The sequence below is a fragment of the Rattus norvegicus genome, chromosome 10, assembly GCF_021556685.1.
Source record: "Rattus norvegicus strain SHRSP/BbbUtx chromosome 10, alternate assembly SHRSP_T2T, whole genome shotgun sequence".
NCBI classification, from domain to species: Eukaryota; Metazoa; Chordata; class Mammalia; order Rodentia; family Muridae; genus Rattus; species Rattus norvegicus.
Window position 1 is genome coordinate 112,254,349 of NC_141543.1, and position 17,552 is coordinate 112,271,900.

The 17,552-nt window shown below is 53.4% G+C and overlaps 2 protein-coding genes across 19 annotated transcripts; both read right to left on the bottom strand.

The window, feature by feature from the left end:
- Window positions 1-195: 195 nt before the first annotated feature.
- On the bottom strand, window positions 196-6,827 carry Sirt7 (sirtuin 7). 2 transcript variants are annotated; one of them, NM_001107073.1, is given in 10 exon segments: window positions 196-885; window positions 1,985-2,091; window positions 2,272-2,352; window positions 2,496-2,732; window positions 2,805-2,903; window positions 3,703-3,775; window positions 3,864-3,934; window positions 6,300-6,404; window positions 6,508-6,645; window positions 6,712-6,827. In NM_001107073.1, coding segments are annotated over 10 exon segments (1,209 nt in total). In that variant the 5' UTR covers window positions 6,808-6,827; the 3' UTR covers window positions 196-683.
- A 134-nt stretch (window positions 6,828-6,961) lies between these two features.
- On the bottom strand, window positions 6,962-15,465 carry Mafg (MAF bZIP transcription factor G). 17 transcript variants are annotated; one of them, XM_087574142.1, is made up of 4 exons: window positions 15,252-15,465; window positions 11,867-11,897; window positions 11,702-11,765; window positions 6,962-11,620 (listed from the first exon to the last, which is right to left on the bottom strand). In XM_087574142.1, the coding sequence occupies exons 3-4, from the start codon at window positions 11,735-11,737 to the stop codon at window positions 11,168-11,170; spliced, it is 489 nt and encodes a 162-aa protein (XP_087430268.1). In that variant the 5' UTR covers window positions 11,738-11,765; window positions 11,867-11,897; window positions 15,252-15,465; the 3' UTR covers window positions 6,962-11,167.
- Between the last annotated feature and the right edge of the window lie 2,087 nt (window positions 15,466-17,552).

Genomic DNA, 17,552 nt, shown 5'->3' on the forward strand with positions numbered 1-17,552 from the left:
CCTGTGTTGCAGGTGGCCGGGCTTTTGCATCTGACTCTCTACTGGTGAATGGAGCAGGCTTGTACCAAGAGTGTGCCTGCGGCTCTCCTCACGCCTTAAAGCATTCCTAGGGGCTGGGTTCTTCAAAAGTACCGCGATGTTGGCCCTCAGGGGCAGGCACCTCAGTGGTGCATGTGACAGTCATTGGGACACCGAGGCAATAGAGAGATGTTTAATAAGACTTGCTCAGACTGGAGGCTTAGATCCTCCCTGTGCCGCATACCCAATACAGAAAAAGGTTTCTATAAAGTGAACACTTTTAAGTAGTAAGTAGTAGAAAGAGGGAGGCCCTGAGACTAGCCTGGAGAGTGAGGTAAGGCAGTGGTGGACTCCTCTGTGGGCCAGGCCTGGGAAAGACGGGAGCTCTTCTTGCAAAGGCCTTGCTGCCACCTTTGTATAGGGGGGGATAGGATGGAGGTGTCCTTGAAGATCAAGCCCGTAGTGGGGCGATCACAGCAGTGCAAGTGAGGCTTTCCACAAGGACAGATGGCTAAAAACGACCGTCACCAGGAAGTGTCACCCCCAACCCCAGAGTTCTTTCCACTAGATCTGGTGGGGGCACTCTAGCCTTCACTGTGACACAGGACCCTAAACATGGGTCAAGCCATCTGCAAGGTGCCGACTGCTCTTTGTCAACACCGGGGCTACGCCGCTTTCTTCCTTTTTGCACGCTTAGCACAGCCCCTGCCGAACCAGCCTCCTAGGATGGGGGTGGCTGAGGCAAGAGGGGCACTCTGGTCCCCGGGTGGGGGCTCTTCTCTGCTCCTGCACAGTGACTTCCTACTGTGGCTACCTTCTTCGCCAGCACGGAGTGGAGTTGCCAAGGAGAAGATTGGGTCCTGCCACCTAACAGAAAGGAAAGCAGCATCAGGTAGGTCTGGAAACCCCTCAAATCACAACCCTCCCAGGCACAGGTAACGCTGTCTGAGGCCGCCTGTCATCTCGCCCCTTCCCCTAGGTCTGTCTTAGACTGGTTGGGCTTTGGCTAGAAGCAGCTTGGGTGTCACAAGAAGAGCCACAGGGGAAGATCTTCCTGGACCCAACTCAAAGGCCAGCAGCAGCCTCTTCTGTGTCTCACCCACTATCAGTGGGATCTGCACACTTAGGAGGGGGCAGTGCTAGCCACAGGATGGCTCCATCTCCAAGGATAACCTGCTAGCAGCTCTGGGCCCCACCTTTCACTTGTATGGATCGGGGCAGGTGGACTGGACCCTTTTCCCCTTCCCAGACTGCGTGACGGGGATGGGGTTGGGGGGGAGGCCAGTTGACTAGGGAGGCGTGGCCCGGAGACTACACCATGGAGAAATCATGTGTCTGATTGAAATGTAGAACCACATATTTAGAAACGTAAGATACAAATAAGCACTGAGTTAAAAAAATGAGCTAAGTCAATGTTTGAAAACGAAAAGAAAAAACACCCAACGACAACAGAAACAATGTGGCACAGGAGAGGCCCCACGTCACAAAACACCACAAACATAACATACAAGAATTGCCAGGCCCAGAGGTGAAGGGATCCTGAATTTCTTGAACCCTTTGATTAAAAGAAGTTATTGATTTCCCCTATAAGACCCTGAAAATTCACAGAGAAAGAAAGTGTAAACTTTTCACTCAATATACACACCAAGTCTAAATTATCACAATTCTGTATCAAGGCAATTGGCTTAATTTTTCCCCAAATACCCCAAAACCAAGGACACAGATTCTGTTTGAGCAGGGTTGCACAATTCTCACCCCTCACGCAGGCTGATAAGGATCTGTGGGGAGCATCCTGTAGAACACACTGGCAGACCCCCATCTCCTCAGAGATTCTGGGCACCATAACGTGGAAAAGTGTTCGGATGTGGTACAGTCTTGCCCCAGCCAGTTCCTCTGAGGCTCACAGCAGACAGACACGGCCCATCACACAGAGGGGCAGAAATGGGGCCATGCTGCACCCACTCACCGGTTGTAGACAGGGATCTCCAGGCCCAGTTCGTCCATGAGGAGCCGCATTACATCATCACATTTCCCATGAAGCTTCAGGGCAGCCCAGTCATCCTTCGGGGTCCACTGGGGACAAGGAAGGCAGATGAGGGCCAACTCCCTACCCTTTGCTTGTCCCCGGCAGACTGGGACACACTTGAACCTGTACAAGGCTTTCAGGGTGTACAAGTGTGGCACGTCTCCCTGGCTCTGCCGGTCTAAGGCCCAGGTCTAAGGAGGAAGCTCTGAGCACCCACCCACTGTTACCTGCAGGTTCACAATGTAGAGTTTGGGCCGACGGCTTGGGGGCTTCGTCATGCACCAGAGACGGGGGTACTTCTTCAGTACCTGTACGAGTGGACAGACACACGCAGTAGAGGACGATGCTTTAGATGCCAGTCTACTGCCCGCTGGTGTTAATAGCTCTGGGGAGGCGGGCCAGTAACACGCTCAATCCACAGTGCATCCATGGCACTGTCAGCAGCACATACCTTCAAGCTGGACCCTAAACACAGGATTGTGTCTGCTTTGCTAGCGGCCTCAGTCGCTGCCTCCCAGTTCAGGGGCTGCCCTAGCGTCCCCCTCTCCCCAAAGTGCACAATGGTGTCCCGAAGCTGAGTCCCACACTTGTGGCACGTCCGGCCTGTCAGGTGTCGGTGAAGGGCGGTACGCTCCGTCACGTCAAACACTCGGACGTACTCTCTGTTAGGGATGCAGGAGGTGCAGACCTGAGGAAGAGAGGGCACAGTGAGTGACATCTGCTTGTCCCCCAGGCCCTGAGTCCTCTGGGCACTGCTCACTTCAATATACATATTCCCATGGAGCTCAGAGATGGCGGTCCGTGGCAGCCCACTGCGCAGGTGGAGCCCGTCGCAGTTCTGAGACACCACGTGTTGCACCTGGAAAACAGAACATGGTGGCAGTTAGTAAGGGACGAAGGAGGTGCCCTGTAGCAGTGTAATTATTCTAAGCCCAGTCTGACCAAAGGGAGAGGTTCTCAAAACAAGAAGGTGACTGAAACCCAGGAGGGCCCTGAGGTGGAAAGGTGTCATGTTCTCCCTACCAACTTATATACTGGGAGCAGCCAGGAGGGCAAGTATCTGTTCTGCTCCCGCAAGCCTAGGAGCAGTTTGGGGCACTGGTCACAAGGGGAGGGCAGGAGCGCGCGCACACACACACACACACACATACACACACACACACATACACACACCACACACACACACACACACACACACACACCACACACACACACACACACACACACACACACACCCCTCCCAGCCCAGGCTTGTCTGCTTTCCTGCTTGCTCAGCAGGTCTCTGGAGGTTTCTGACAAGACTCCTCTGAAGCTAGGCTGCTGTCTAAAGACCCTGAACGGGAAGCTGAATACTAATGTCTGAGGGCAGGGGTTTCTCTTCTTGAAGAGAATGCAGAGCAGGGAGCAAACAGGAGTCTGAGCTACTGGACTATTTACCACAGGGATGACTAGGGGGTGGGATGGCTTCCCACCTGGGCACTAAGGGTCTTTCCAGCTTTTTGTTTTATTTTGTTTTTGACAGAATTCCTCTGTGTCACCTGACTGTCTTAGCACTCACTCTTGACTAGGCTGGCCTTGAACTCAGAGATCCCCCTGCCTCCACCTCCCAAGTACTGGGAGTGAAGGCATGGGCATGCCACCACCGCCAGCTTTCTTACCAGCTTATGCTTGTGCAGCTGGGTGATGCTCATGTGGGTGAGGGTAGGCTCTGCTTCGCTTAGGTCGGCAGCACTGTTGGATTTGAGGGAACAGAGGTGAAAGGGCCGCCAGGCAGATGCAGCTCTTCCCTAACCCTGGTAGAAAGCTGTAACATGCTCACCTCACAGGCCTTCCTTTCTGGAGCAGTGTCCACACTCCATTAGGACCCCGGTAATCTGGGATAGAGGCTGCCTGCACATTTGGACAAAGAGATACCACAGGTACTGCAGAACACCCCACAGAGGGCATGCCACTGCTGGCCTGTCTGATCCCCAAATGGGTTGTACCCCACTATGGCTCTTTCCTTCCATCCAAGTGACTTTCTTGTCCTGTCTGGGCCACCTTACCTTTCCCTTTTTTTTTTTTTAAAGATTATGTATATATGTGAGTAAACTGTTGCTGTCTTCAGACACACCAGAAGAGGGCATTGAATCTCATTACAGATGTTTGTGAGCCACCATGTGGTTGCTGAGATTTGAACTCAGGACCTCTGGAAGAGCAGTCAGTGCTCTTAGCCGCTGAGCCATCTCTCCAGCCCCAGCTCACCCTTCGAATACCAAAGAACCCTACCCTACTTCAGGGTCCTTGCTAGCACTGAGCAGCTGTGTCCACATCTGTCTTGAACACAGAAGGGGGAAACTGTTTAGGCTCATCAGTGTCCGAAGGAACAGGTTTTAGAGTTCAGGTCACTATTTAGCAAATAGTGACCCCAGGAGAGGGTCCTCTGTCCACTTATATCCTGCAGCTCTGAGGTTTTCATTCCAACCTAACATAAAACCAGGTAAGCGTTAAGTAATTTCCCACGACAAACAAACAAACAAAACAATCTAGGAGCCGGGAGTCTTTGGATCCTGGCTGGGAAAGCCCTGTATACACTGCTGCTTAAGCTCAGAGAAGCGCCTGCCCTGGCAGGTAACCAACAGAGGGAAGGACCTCAAATGGTGCTTAGGTCACATTTACGAGCTGCGAGCAGAACTTAGTTAACCACCAGGTTTGTAGAGTCACTGCTGTAAAGCCAAAGCTGGATCATCGCAGGGCTATGAAGGGCTAGGCCTGGAATGCTTATGCCCCAGATGGCTGAGCTGGAGCAGCAAATGTTCCTCATTTTGCTCCTGGGCCATTGCTGTCTGTCTGTCATGCTTCCTGCCCTCACATTTCCCTGCAAGAGCCCAAGATGCCACTCCAGCAGCAAGGCCACCAAAGGGTTTCCCAGCTTTAAGGATTTTATGTCTGAGCCTGTAGTAGGTTTTGGACTATACCTTTGTAACAGAGGTCTTCTTTTGTCTGTTTGTATATGTCTTTGCATTTGTGCACATGTGTGTAGACCCACATGTTACATGTGTTGGTATGTGAATCTCAATGCCCATCTTACTTTTTTTTTTTTTTTAACACATTTGTTGGGAGGGAGGTGCAAGGGTCATGATGCACAAGGAAAAGTCAGAAGGCTCCTTGTAGTCAGTCCTCTCCTGTGTGAGCTCTGAGGACCAAACTCCACCAGGCTTGGTAGCAAGTGCCTAGTTATTCAGGGAGCCATCTCACAGCCCCCACCCCCACCTTCCACTACACGTGGAGCTCATGGATTTGGCCAGGCTGCCTAGCCAGCAGGCTTCAAGGGGTTCTCAGCTTATCTTCCCGTTCTGCGGTTACAGGGGTGTGGTATTGCTTAGCTTCTTCATATGCATTCTAAGAGTTCAAACTCAGGTCCTCATGCTTGCACAGCAAGCATGTTACCCACTGAGCCATCTCACCAGACCACTTTAGGGCTTCTTCAGAATAGAAACTGTTCACCTGGGTCAAACATTCATTCCACACTCACACATGATTGTACTGATACAGTCACACGTTCAAAGGTAGTCATCCCTCAGCCCAGGAAATCTCTCAGAGTCAGGAGCACAGCATTTCTTGTTTGTACCTGTTGTACTGTGTGACTCTGTCTTTCTTTCTTTCTTTCTTTCTTTCTTTTTTTTTTTTTTTTTTTTTTTTAGACAGGGTCTTGCATCAAGCTTTGAGCCAGGCTGGCCTCAAGCATTTGACCTTGAGCTTCCTCCCCTACCAGGCTTCACCTCCTGAGTCCTGAGATTAGAGATTTGGGACTCGACACTGGTTTTTCATTTATTCACATGGATCAATGTCTCCACTTTAAGCGAGAAGCCATTAGCAAGTATTTGGTTACTACATCCTACTACCGCTCCGTGTTTGACTGGCTTTCATAAATTAAGCATTCTGAAACTCTTTGACTTAGCTAAATTATTATTTATTGATTGACTTATCCTTTAGCCCCTGACTGTTCTGGAATTCCCTATGCAGACCAGGCTGGTCTTGAACTTACAAAGATCCTGTCTCCCAAGTGCTGGGATTAAAGGCATGTGCCACCTTGGTCACTTTGCCTTAGTTAAATCTTAAATCTAGAATTGTTTTGTTCCGGATCTCCGAGAAAGGACACCTTGAAGTTATTTCAAAGGTGAGAGAGCATTTGAACTCCAGCACTGAACAGCCCAAGTTTGTGCCCCAGAAGGGGGCGCCCCACACCTGAAGCAATGTGCAGGCCGTCACTTACCGTGCTGATCCCAGCGCCTGTGTAGACAACCAAGTGTCTGGCACTTCGGACAGCTCCGGCTAGTTCGCGGACCTTCCTCCGCAACTCCTCTGGGTCATCACACACCTGACAGGAGCCAGAGCTGGTTATTCCGGCCGCAGCCCACCGCCTACAGGCTACAGGCTATAGCCTACAGCCAACAGCCCAGCACCCGCTGCCCGCGACTCGCCTCCTCCTGGCGGCGCTTGAGGCCCTCACGCCGCCGGCTCCGACCCTGAAGCTCGGTCACCAGATCCTCACTCTCAGCTAGAAGCCGGCCCTCCTCCGCGCTGCGCTCTGCAGCCGCCTTCCTCAGGATGCGTGACACCTACGGACGAGCAGTAGGTGAGCGACTGCGCGTGCCGGCGCGAGCGCGGGCATGGCAGTGGCTTACCTGACGGAGGCGCTCCCGCTGCTGCTCCTCCCGCAACCTCCGGACCCGCTCAGCCGCTTTGCGCTCCGAGCGGCTCAGACCGCCACCGGCTGCCATCGCTCCCTGGACTGCGCTTCCGGCTTCCGCTTCCGCCTCATCCGGCAGCTACAAAGACGCATGCGCGCGCCCTGCCTTTCCCACCCCTTCCGGCTCGCCCTTCCTATCCTGGTCTTTCCCTTGCTCCTTCACGTTTCAAAGAAACACCACCAGATCTCTTTAAAAGGCGTTTATTGATCATATACAAAATAAAGAAAACCTTATATATCACAAACATACACTATGTACAGCAATAAATACCCGGGGGGCCAGGCCCAGTGCCGCCCCTCCTGGACAATAATTTAGCAATAAATACTGCGCAGGGCACGGGTGGGCACCAAGGCTGCTGCCTGCTGAGGCCAGGTGACTTGATCGCTCTGCACTGATGCCAAGTCCAGACCTCACCTTGCAGCCAGATCCCCGATGGCCCTACCCAGGTGCTGGAGACAGGGTCTCACCTTGCAGCCACACAACAGCCCCTCCTCACTTGGATGTTTAAGGACCCTCACCCCATTTAGGGTACTCTCTACTAACCTCCCCCTGGCTTCAGCCCTGCAGGGCAGGCAGGGGCTGATCAACTCTGCTTGGACACACCTCTCAGCACCAGGAGACCAACAGAGCTGGACACACAATAGCCCTTGTCCTGTTGCCCTAAGTTGCCAGGAGAAGGCTTTCTGTACCCATTCCCATTTGGTTAAAGGCTTCAGGGACTAGCAGACAGAGAGAAATGGGAGGAAAGGTAGGGTTGGGGCATGAAGTTGCTGGAGGAGCCAAAAGCCCAACTGGGGCCACAGAGAACAGGGAATCTATCAGGGACACTTCCTGAACACTCTACCTCTCAGGGGCAGAGTACATAGGTGTGCAGCTGGCCCGGGAGGTATAGCACGCACCCAGGACACATGCCAGAAACAAGGAAGCTGTGAGCAGCTCGCACACCCATGCCTCTGTGTGGTACTAAGTCTGTCCTCTCCACAACTGCTCCCAAACCAGGCAGCCAACAGCACTTAGAAAACATGCCAAGAATTACTCAGTGGCTTTGGGGGGGGGGGGGGGGAGATCGTTAATGTGTTGGTTCCTTTCACCAAACCACAGCCTAAAAGAGTAACTCAGAAGATCCCAGAGCGGAAACAGTGTAGCAGGCTGTGGCTCAGACACCCCAGCTGTGGATGGGAGCTTTGGCCAAGTGGCCACACCAGAGAGGGAGGTAGCAGGGAAGTGGCCTCACCATCTCCAAGTGGGCTGTAGCTTATCAAAACTGCAAATCCTGGCCTTGAACACCAAGGCTGCTGCTAGCACAGAGTACACACGGACCTGAAAGATGAACTGAGAACAGCCTGCTAGGAAGCCTGGCGATGGTAGTGGTCCCTGTATAACTCAGTGTTGCCGTGGACTCCCTGCACTGATGGTACAACACCCAGACTAGCAGCTAGACACAACAGAGGGGAGGACTCTCTGGGACCATATTCTACAGAGGAAACTGACCCACCTCCTGCGGGTTTTCTTTGAAATCTGAGTGTCCATGTGGAAGGAAGGAGTCGGGCAGTCAAGATAGGAGGGAAGTCACACATTACGGTTTACTTAGCGGAGAAGTTTGGGAGACCTGGCCTCAGCCCAAGCTCTCCATTCGCTGTGTCAGAAAGTCAAACACAACACCCTCACAGTAGGAAAACGGAATTAACAATGATCAGGAAAACAGCCAACAGTCACAACTGGACACAGGATTTACTGTCAAGAAATCAGGGGAATGGGGCAGGGAGTGGAGCTGCAGGGCTGGCTCAATAGGGAACGTTCCCCAGACTCAATAAGAAGATACTGCAAACCTGAAAGCCTTGAGCACGGCTCTATCCGGTTCAGAAGCAAAGATCTGCTACTCCTGTTTAACACACATCTAGCCTCAGCCTCCTCTTCCTCATCCTCCCAAAAGGCTGGACCCATGCAGGAGGCCATTCTCAGCTATACACTACAGCCCAGCCAGAATCAAAGCACTCAGAAAGCCTGTCCCTCTCCTCCTCTAGGCATGGGCCAGCTCTGCTTGCCAGTCGGCATCAGCAACTCACTGGATACCAGTTAAGAGACAAAGGGAGGGAATGAGGTCACCTGGTAACTTATAATCAACAGTCCAGATTTCCACCCATATCCGACTCAGGCATCAATGGGAGTGTCTGAGCACCTTGAGCCAAACCAGCCTACCAAAAATGCCAGGGTGGCAGAGGTCCTGCTCCCAGAGCACTGCATGCTGTGTCAAACTGAGTGAAAATCCTGCTGCCTACGAGGTAAAGGCCTATCAGGCCACAGTCTTTCCTTTTACCAGATCACATTTCTGTGCTTGTCAGGGATCCAGGGCCCCAGAGAAGACACCAGCAATGTCAGCAAGAGGCTACAGGCCATGTGACCACAAAGGGATGTAGCCTCTTATGGGTGGGCATCCGCCTATGAGGAGCTTCCTGAGCCAAGCCTGGAAGGGGGCAGCCTCCACTGGAAAGCTGGGGTGAGGAGGCAGGCTTGGGACCTGCAGAGAAGCACCTCCAAGTCGAACAGCGGATCCCTGGAAGACGCAGATCCTGAAGGAGGCAGAATAGGGCCCAGAGCCAAGAGCTGCAGACACTGGGAAGAACAGACTGGGCCCGAGGGCCAAAGCCCTTGTCTGGCCATGGTGGAGGCCTCCAGGCTCTCACAGTGAGACAGGGAAGAATGGGTTGCCCCAAGTGGGGCCCCTAACCAATCTGCCTGGGAAACAACACCCCACAGAACGGGGTTTCAGAAATACACGAGTGACAGGACTCCCAATCCACAAGGTAGGCCCCTGGGGCGGCCTAGCTGAGGCCCCAATGAAGACTCTAGGAACTAAGCTGAGGCCAGAAGGAAGACGGCCGAGGACAGGTAGGGCACAGCCCTGTGGGCACCCACAGTGACACCTTGGTCCCTGCAATGTCACCACCCAGGGCCAGAGGTGGTGGATGTGGAAGCAGCATGGGGGCCCGATAGCTCCCAATTTCACTTACTCTGCCACTGCCTTAAGCCAAGCCCTAGACCCACAATGCCAAGCCAAGGCTCAGAGGGACCAAGTGGCAGAGGAATGGACAAGTGCAGAAGAATGTGAGCCAGCAGGCAATCTCCTGTACTCCAGCGGCAGAGTATGTTCTGCCTGGGTCCAGCAAGCCAGCAGAAGCAAAACCACAACAAAAATCCAAAAGACAAACACACATACACACACGCACACACACACAAAAACACAGGGACAGCCACAGGTCAAAGGTCACCAGAAGCACCAGCACTTTACGGCTGCACAAAACCTCACCAGGCACGGACAACACCACGGCACCGGCAAGACGGAAGCAGGAAGGGCGAAGGAGTAAGTCACTTTCGGTACAGTTGCAAAAGAGATATCAAAGAGGACAGCCTCTGGTAGGCTCGCAGCCTGGCCTTTTTTTTTTTTTCTTTTTTTTCTTTTTCTTTTTTTAAACTAAGTTTTATAAGTAATGTCTGATAACTCTGTGTATAAAAACTAAACTCCAACAGCCACAGAGCTGTCCCCAGGTTTACAAGAAAGGGATTTTTTTTTTTCAACTAGCAAAGTTTCTACTATACTTTCTTCCCTTATCCATTTATACGGTCAAATGTTGTTTTCTGTTTTTGTTTTTTAAGACAATTTTATAAATACTCTGCAGCTTTTTTTTCTTTTTAGCTCTTAAACATATAATTTAATAACTCCGTAAAAGGAACTTCTCTTTTAAATAAAGGGCTATATAACCACACAAATAGGTCATGTAAACAGTGACACCGGACCCATCGCAGGACACACTGACACACCTTCCACCCACACTCATAACCGGCGATTTGGTCTTATCCGGTGCACTGTGCCAGGCTCCAGCACCATGGTTCCTGCCCCAATGCCCAGGCTGGTGGCCTATCCATCCAGGGGCTTCAAGATATAACCACGTTTCAGGGCAGAGCCCATCTCCTCCTTCTGGATCAAACTGAGGCCCACTGGAAATCTGAAAAGAAAGCTCTCAAGTCCCCCTGCAGACCACCAGGAAGGGCAGACCCAAGCCCAGTACACTTGCCCACTTGCACTCTCGTCCATTCCCACAGTGCCCACTCCGGACTCCTAGCCTGCATGGCCTTGATACAAAGGGGTTAGGGGCAACCCAACATCACTGTTGAACTGACCGATCCCAACGTACAAAACACAGGCGTGACAACAAAGATGATATCAAGGGGCTCAGCCCGGTGCCCCTGGGTGCAGGTTGTGCTTTGCAGGGAAGGAAAGAGGGAAGGGAAAGTAGAAAGGAAGGGAAAAGAAAGGAAGAGGGACGGGGCTGCCAACTTTGCCACGCACCTAGTGGCCCCTCAAAGACCTGCCTGGCAACTGCACGTGTCCCTATGACCGAGCATCTGTCTTGGACTTTACTATTGTGATGACGCTGGTGGCAGCCACCTTGCCAGGGACCAGGGGCCCCAGGCCAGCAGCAAGGGGACCCCGAGCCGGGGCCACAGGGCTGCGGGCCACGGTCCTGGCAAAGTTCTGCAGGGCCTCATACTTGGAGCGCAGCGCATCGAGCTCCAGCTTCATGCTGGCATTCTCAGAGGCCAGCTTCTCCACCTCCTGCTGTAGCTCCGCCTTCTGCTTTTCCAGCTCCTCCTTCTGTGTCACCCGCTTCACTCGACAGCTGGCTGCGTAGCCTCGGTTCTTGAGTGTGCGCCGGCGCTGCTTCAGCTGGATAATCTCTTCCTTGGATAGGCCTCGCAGGTGCTGGTTCAACTCTCGCACCGACATGGTCACCAGCTCCTCATCAGTCAAGCTGGTGCCATTCTCGCCTGGCTCCCGCTTCACCTGGAGTGGCACAGCACACGGGGTCAAGGCAGAGTAGGAATGCCCAGCCCAGCACACCCCGAGCCCAGCCTCTCCACTCACCTTTAAGGCCTTGTTTCCTTTATTGGGGGTCGTCATAACCCGGGGGACACAGTGAGCAGGCACTCTGCAAGACACAGAGCAGAGATCAGGACCCTGAGACTCTTACACCCCAAAGGGAAGCTTGCTGCCTAGTGCTCAGCCCACAGAACCCTGCCCTCACCTGACCTGAGCTTGGCTGCTTCAGAAGGCCCTTTCCCTAGAGAGCCAGGTGGGAGGTCGGGGAGATTTTTTTCCCAGGGAAGAAGCAGCAGCGATGTGAAGGCAGAAGACAAAGGGAGCAGAGAGAGATTAGAAGGTCTGGGCTGCAGGAGGGGCAAGCCTAGAAGGAAGCTGAGCTTTAAAAATAACCCCAGTGCTGCCCCAGAGCGCCCTGTTCCTGGCGAGTCATGCTGACTCAGCGTATCGCCTCCCTCCCTTCCTGAGCTGTTCTCCCGTTCCTCTGGCCAGCCAGCAGTTCCCCAGGAGACCCACTACTGGGACCAGCAGCAAGCAAGGGTCAGTCAGGGACCTTGTATTCCAAGGTCCTACTTCCCATACATGTTCCCTAAGCTGGCCCAGGACAAAAGAAAGCCCTTTCTCCCTCTAGGACTTAGGAGGTTGCTTCCTGCCTCATTCTGGCAGAGGACCAGGTTTGTTCTAACTGGCTGACTAGGAATCCTCTCACCTTCCAGGTAGCAGGCAATCCGGCTGGGAGGAGCTGAGCCCAGGCCCCTCCAGTCCTCCCTGTGCATCTCCTTTACAGATGGGGTAACCATCCTGTGGCTTGGTTGCAGCATCCTGTACTCTTGCCCCACCCGACACAGGGTGTTTCACAAGGGCTCCCACAATTAGCAGAGGAAGAGCACTGTTAGCTGGAAGCAGGCAAGAGCCAGCCAGCCCCTTTGGGTCACTGACTGGTCTTTGGCTCTCTGCCTAGGGTCAATGACCACAGGGCCAGGGAACAAAAGCAAAACAGCTACCTCCTACAGTCAGCGGCCCCTCTGGGCTCAATCTCATTTCAGCCTTCTGAAGCCTTGCCAAGGACATTTTTTGTATACCTAGGCTGGGAATCCCCACTTGGCCCAACACCCACCAGTCCCACGGGTAGAGATGCAGGGAATGAGGAAGGACCTGCAGGTGAGGTTGCCGAAGGTCTCTTTCAGAAGGCTGAAGGCTGTGAGCACTTCAGGCAAAACTGTGCTGGGTGGAGAGTTCATCTTATCAAAGGAAAGGATGTGTGAGCCAGGGCAGCACTAGTGTTCTCATTAGCCTTTCCTACCACTCTTAGCCTTGAACAGGAGGTGTGGCTACACGCAAACATTAAGCAAGCATGGAAGCCAGAGAGACTTCTACAAGGGTAAATAAATTACGAGCATTTTCAGAGGCCACAGTCCTGCTAGATCAAAGAGAAAGGCAGAACTCAGATGTGAGAGGTCTGAAGGGCATCTGTCTGTCTTTCTTACAAGTTGGCCCTATACCCACACACTAGGAGTGTGAGTCAGGTGAGGGGACAGCCTTAGCAGGAGCTTCCCTTATGCATACTGCTGAGCTCAAAACGGTGGTGACTTCCTGAGATCGCAAAGAAAAGTGCAGAGTGTGGCGGCTGGGAGCTAAAAAGTGCCTCCTCAACAGATTTTTACCCTCTGCTAAAGGCCTGAACTCAGCACTAGTGCAGCCAATTGCCTCCTGATCAAAGGTGTGTGCATGTGTGCGTGTGTGCACACACTAGCAAACGTGCATGTTCATATCCATTCATGTATGCTTAAGGGGGGGAGGGCAGATCTCAGGAAAGACAGTGCCTTCAGCTACCTGCCTGGCTTCTGCAAGCCTAGGGACACACAGTGACTAGGCAGACAGTTTTGGGGGACAGCTGTGCTGAGGGATACAGTTCAGAGATCTTCCAGAGCCTGAGGAAGAAGCTCAGAGTGGCTGATCTGGACCTGCTGCCTTCCAACAACTCAGCCCTCATCCAAGTCCTTCACTCACTGTGATAGACGGTCTCAAGACATCAAGGGACTCTGGACCACCCATTCAGGCTAACAGAAAAGAAAAGGTTTGGGCATCTGTCCTCTCACAATGGGTAAGCTGGACATTGGCCTCAAGCAAGACAGTGAGACCCTTTCTTGCTCAATCTTGCCTGTAAACTTCAATGCAGGAGAGACCCCCAGCTTAGGTCTTCCCTCCTTCAGATATTGGCAGTATTTGAAAGGGACTTAAAATGTTAAGTTCACTGAAGCATAGTGCCTCCGGAGCTTAACACTTTTCTGGGACCTTTAAGTTTCACAGGGCATAAAGTTCTACCCCCAATGAAAACACTACACCTACAAGCAGTTTCGAGGTTCAGTGTGCTAAGTGTTGAGGGGACAACCTCTTAGCACAAACCACAAGGTAAGCGTAAGTGTAGCCATGAATCCCTGAGCAAGGAAAGCAATACAGAATAGAGTTCAAGAACCTTCACAACTGATAAGTCGGTAAACAGCCATCAGCCACACCCCACGCAAACTGTAACTTCCCAAGAGTCTCCAGACACCCAATATGGCACACACTTTTTGGTAACTTCAGGCAACAGTGGGACCCCAAACTCTTCTGAAAGGAATAACGCTGGGAAAAATAGAACTACACCTTCCACTCCATGGTTGCACCTCAAAATTCCCACCAGCTGCCTAGATCCACCCTTTGGGAACCTCAGCTGGTTAGCGCTGCCCCAGCTTCTCTCAAGCCACACACCCTTCTTCACTGCCTCCCGGTCTCTTCCATCCAGGACCGACGCAGCCTGGCCATTCAGGGTCACTCGGAAGAAAAGCTTGCTTCCCAGACAGAGCTGGCTCGGCCCACCTAAGCTCCTCCCCTCGGCGTACACCGATCCGTCTCCCAGTTTGGGGAACTGCCCCAGTTGTGGGACCCGGGCCAGGAGCCCAAGAGCCTGGGAGGGATGCGCAAGCCTGGGGCTTTACCTTCCACCCCGGGAGAAACCTGCGGCGCGCCCCTGTAATGCCTCCTTCGCGGCCTTTGCCTCCAACTCACAGGTCCGTCAAACTTAAACACGACCCAGGATCCTGGCCCGACCTTCTCCGCCCGGATCTAGCCCTGCCTCCCGACTAGACGGGCCGATAGCAAGCCCGGGCCCCCCGCCCTGGCCCAGCGTCAGCAGGAGCACCGAGTGACCTCATGCTGATGACTCAGCACGTCTCCGCTGGGCTCGCACGCGCGTGGCGAGCCCAAGCCGCGCAGCAGGGTCTCCCCGCCGCCTCCCCTGTGGGCCCGCGCGCGACCCCGCCCGCGCGGAAGCCGACGGACACCTGATGAGTCAGCAGCTCGGTGCGGCTACCCCGCTGACCCAGGCAGACGCGCGCACCTCGCCCTTAAATCGCGCCCCCCGCAGGGCACCCGAGGTCCGCCGCCGCGCGCACGCCCGTCCCCTGCCTCGCCGTCGCCCGGTCCACCGACACTGGGGTGGCACCGGCGAACAGCCCTCTTTTGACTAGCGGGGAAACCGAGGCACGCGCCGCCGTCGGGTGTGCCGCAACCCCGAGGCCAGGCCCCGTCGCCCGCCCCAGCCCCGCGCACTCACCACACTGCGGGCCCGGGCGGGCCAAGGCGGGGCTGGGGCGGGGCCGCGCGCGCGCGCTCCGGGGCTGCGCGGGGCTGGGTCGGGCGCGAAGGGTCCGGGCCGGGGGCTTAGGAGTACTGGCCGCTTGCGCGGGCCGGGCCAAGCGCGCTAGGAAGGCCGGGCCGGACCGGGCTCAGAATCCGCCACCGCCGCCGCCGCTCCTCAGACGTCACATGATGTTTGGTCACGTGGGTTCCATTCATGAAGCGGCGACGCGGCTGGCCTAAGCTTAAAGGGAAAGGCGAGGCGGCAGCAAGGCGAGCGCGTTCCCATCACGCCTGCGCAGCCCCGCGCCGTCGCCCCTGGCAACGCCCGCCGCGCCCTGGCAATGTCTCGCGGGAGTAGTCCCAGGCGCTCGCCCGTCTGGCCACATGTTCGGGCAGTGTGTTTCTGCGGGGTGTTTTGTTTTTCGCGGCGCCGACTCTGCTGCATCAAGTTCCCTCCAGGTCTCCATGCCAACTCAGACCGAGATCTATGGGACAGACCCTGAGTGGGTATTTTTCGGGTTTGTTTGCTTGTGTGATTTTCGATTTTCTTCACTTGGATACAGTTTCACTGTACATCAAGCGGACTGGCTTTCAATTCCCCGAGATGCTCCTGCCTACCCCCCCCCCCCCGCCCCAGAACAGGAATCACAGACTAGTGTCACCACGCGGGAACCTATTTGCTGTTTTGAAGATGTGACACAGTCGTTTAATTTCTTACCCCATTCTGCTGCGATGCCCTTATTCTAAATGGATCAGCAGGCTGAAAAGGACGCGGCTGTTGAGAGGCACAGCCCTGACGCCAGCGCAGATCCCCAAAATGTACAAGATGACACTAGGGCTTGGAAGATGCTCACAAATGATTCTAGTCTCGAGAGGGTGCGAGGGGCTTCACTATCTCTGCGGGTAGTATGCATGCACTCAGTGTAAAAATTGTTTACTTTTCTAACCCTTTGGTGCACTAAAAACTTCTCTGGGTGCATTCTGCTGCTACTTTTTCTGAGAGGAGACTACCCGCTGCTGTTGAAAAAGTTAAAAAGAAGGAAAATGGGAGGAATCAGGTTTTCATTTCGAGGTTCCGAACTTTCTATTTGGCCTTCCCTTCCCTTCTCAGGGAACCTAATAAAGGTGGTTCATCCTGTAAAATGTGATGAGGAAAAGGGGGCAGGCAGGCCGGAAGCGGGGCTTTGTGTGTCCTTTGTGATCCACTATCCACTAGGGCGATTTTTTTTAAAGATTTATTTATTATATACAAGTACACTGTAGCTGCCTTCAGACACACCAGAAGAGGGCATCTGATCTCATTACAGATCGTTGTGAGCCACCATGTTGTTACTGGGATTTGAACTCAGGACCTCTGGAAGAGCAGTCAGTGCTCTTTTTTTTTTTTTTTATTCGTTTATTATATATAAGTACACTGTAGCTGTCTTCAGATACACCAGAAGAGGGCATGGACTTTACAGATGGCTGTGAACCACCAGGTGGTTGCTGGGAATTGAACTCAGGTTCTCTGGAAGAGCAGTCGGGTGCTCTTCGCTGAGCCATCTCTCCAGCCCCGCAGTCAGGGCTCTTAACCACTGAGCCATCTCTCCAGCCGCAAACTTGTTTTCTTGAGGCAAGGTTTAGACTAGGTTGGCCTTGAACTCTCAGAGATCGGACTGCCCCTTGCTGGGATTAAAGGCCTGTGCCACTACACCCAGCCTCAAAAAGTAGTTCTTTCCATTGTATTTCTTTCTTTCTTTTTTTTTTCTTTTCTTTTTTTCGGAGCTGGGGGCCGAACCTAGGGCCTTGCGCTTCCTAGGCAAGCTCTCTACCACTGAGCTAAATCCCCAACCCCTCCATTGTATTTCTTTGGGGAGTGTGTAAGGGGTCTTTATCTCTCACTGGCTATAGCCAGAGAGAATTATTCCTTATGCCCTGTGGTGGTTTGAATAGAAATGGCCCACATAAACTCGTGTTGAAATGCTTGGCCCCTGGACTGGAGAGATTGCTCAGTGGTTAAGAGCACTGACTGCTTTCCAGAGGTCCTGAGTTCAAATCCCAGCAACCACTTGCTGATGAGCTCTGATGCCCTCTTCTGGTGTGTCTGAGGTCAGCTACAGTGTGTGTAGTCATAAATAATAAATAAATAAATTTTTAAAAATGCTTTTAAATGCTTGGCCCATAGGGCATAGCACTAATAGGAGGTGTGACCTTGTTGGCAGAAGTGTGTCACTGTGGGGGCAGGCTTTGAGGTCTTATATACTCAAGCTATGCCCAGTGTGCTTACACTTTCCTA

Coding starts and splice junctions, on each gene's coding strand:
- Mafg (XM_087574129.1), bottom strand. CDS start 12,477: ATGCTGCAACCAAGCCACAGGATGGTTACCCCATCTGTAAAGGAGATG. Junction 11,898..12,365: donor GATTGCCTGCTACCTGGAAG/GTGAGAGGATTC, acceptor CTGGCTCTCTAG/GGAAAGGGCCTTCTGAAGCA. Junction 11,766..11,866: donor TCTGAAGCAGCCAAGCTCAG/GTCAGGTGAGGG, acceptor TGTGTCTTGCAG/AGTGCCTGCTCACTGTGTCC.
- Sirt7 (XM_087572604.1), bottom strand. CDS start 6,807: ATGGCAGCCGGTGGCGGTCTGAGCCGCTCGGAGCGCAAAGCGGCTGAG. Junction 2,904..3,702: donor AGCTGCACAAGCATAAGCTG/GTAAGAAAGCTG, acceptor TCTGTTTTCCAG/GTGCAACACGTGGTGTCTCA. Junction 2,353..2,495: donor GTTTAGGGTCCAGCTTGAAG/GTATGTGCTGCT, acceptor CCACTCGTACAG/GTACTGAAGAAGTACCCCCG.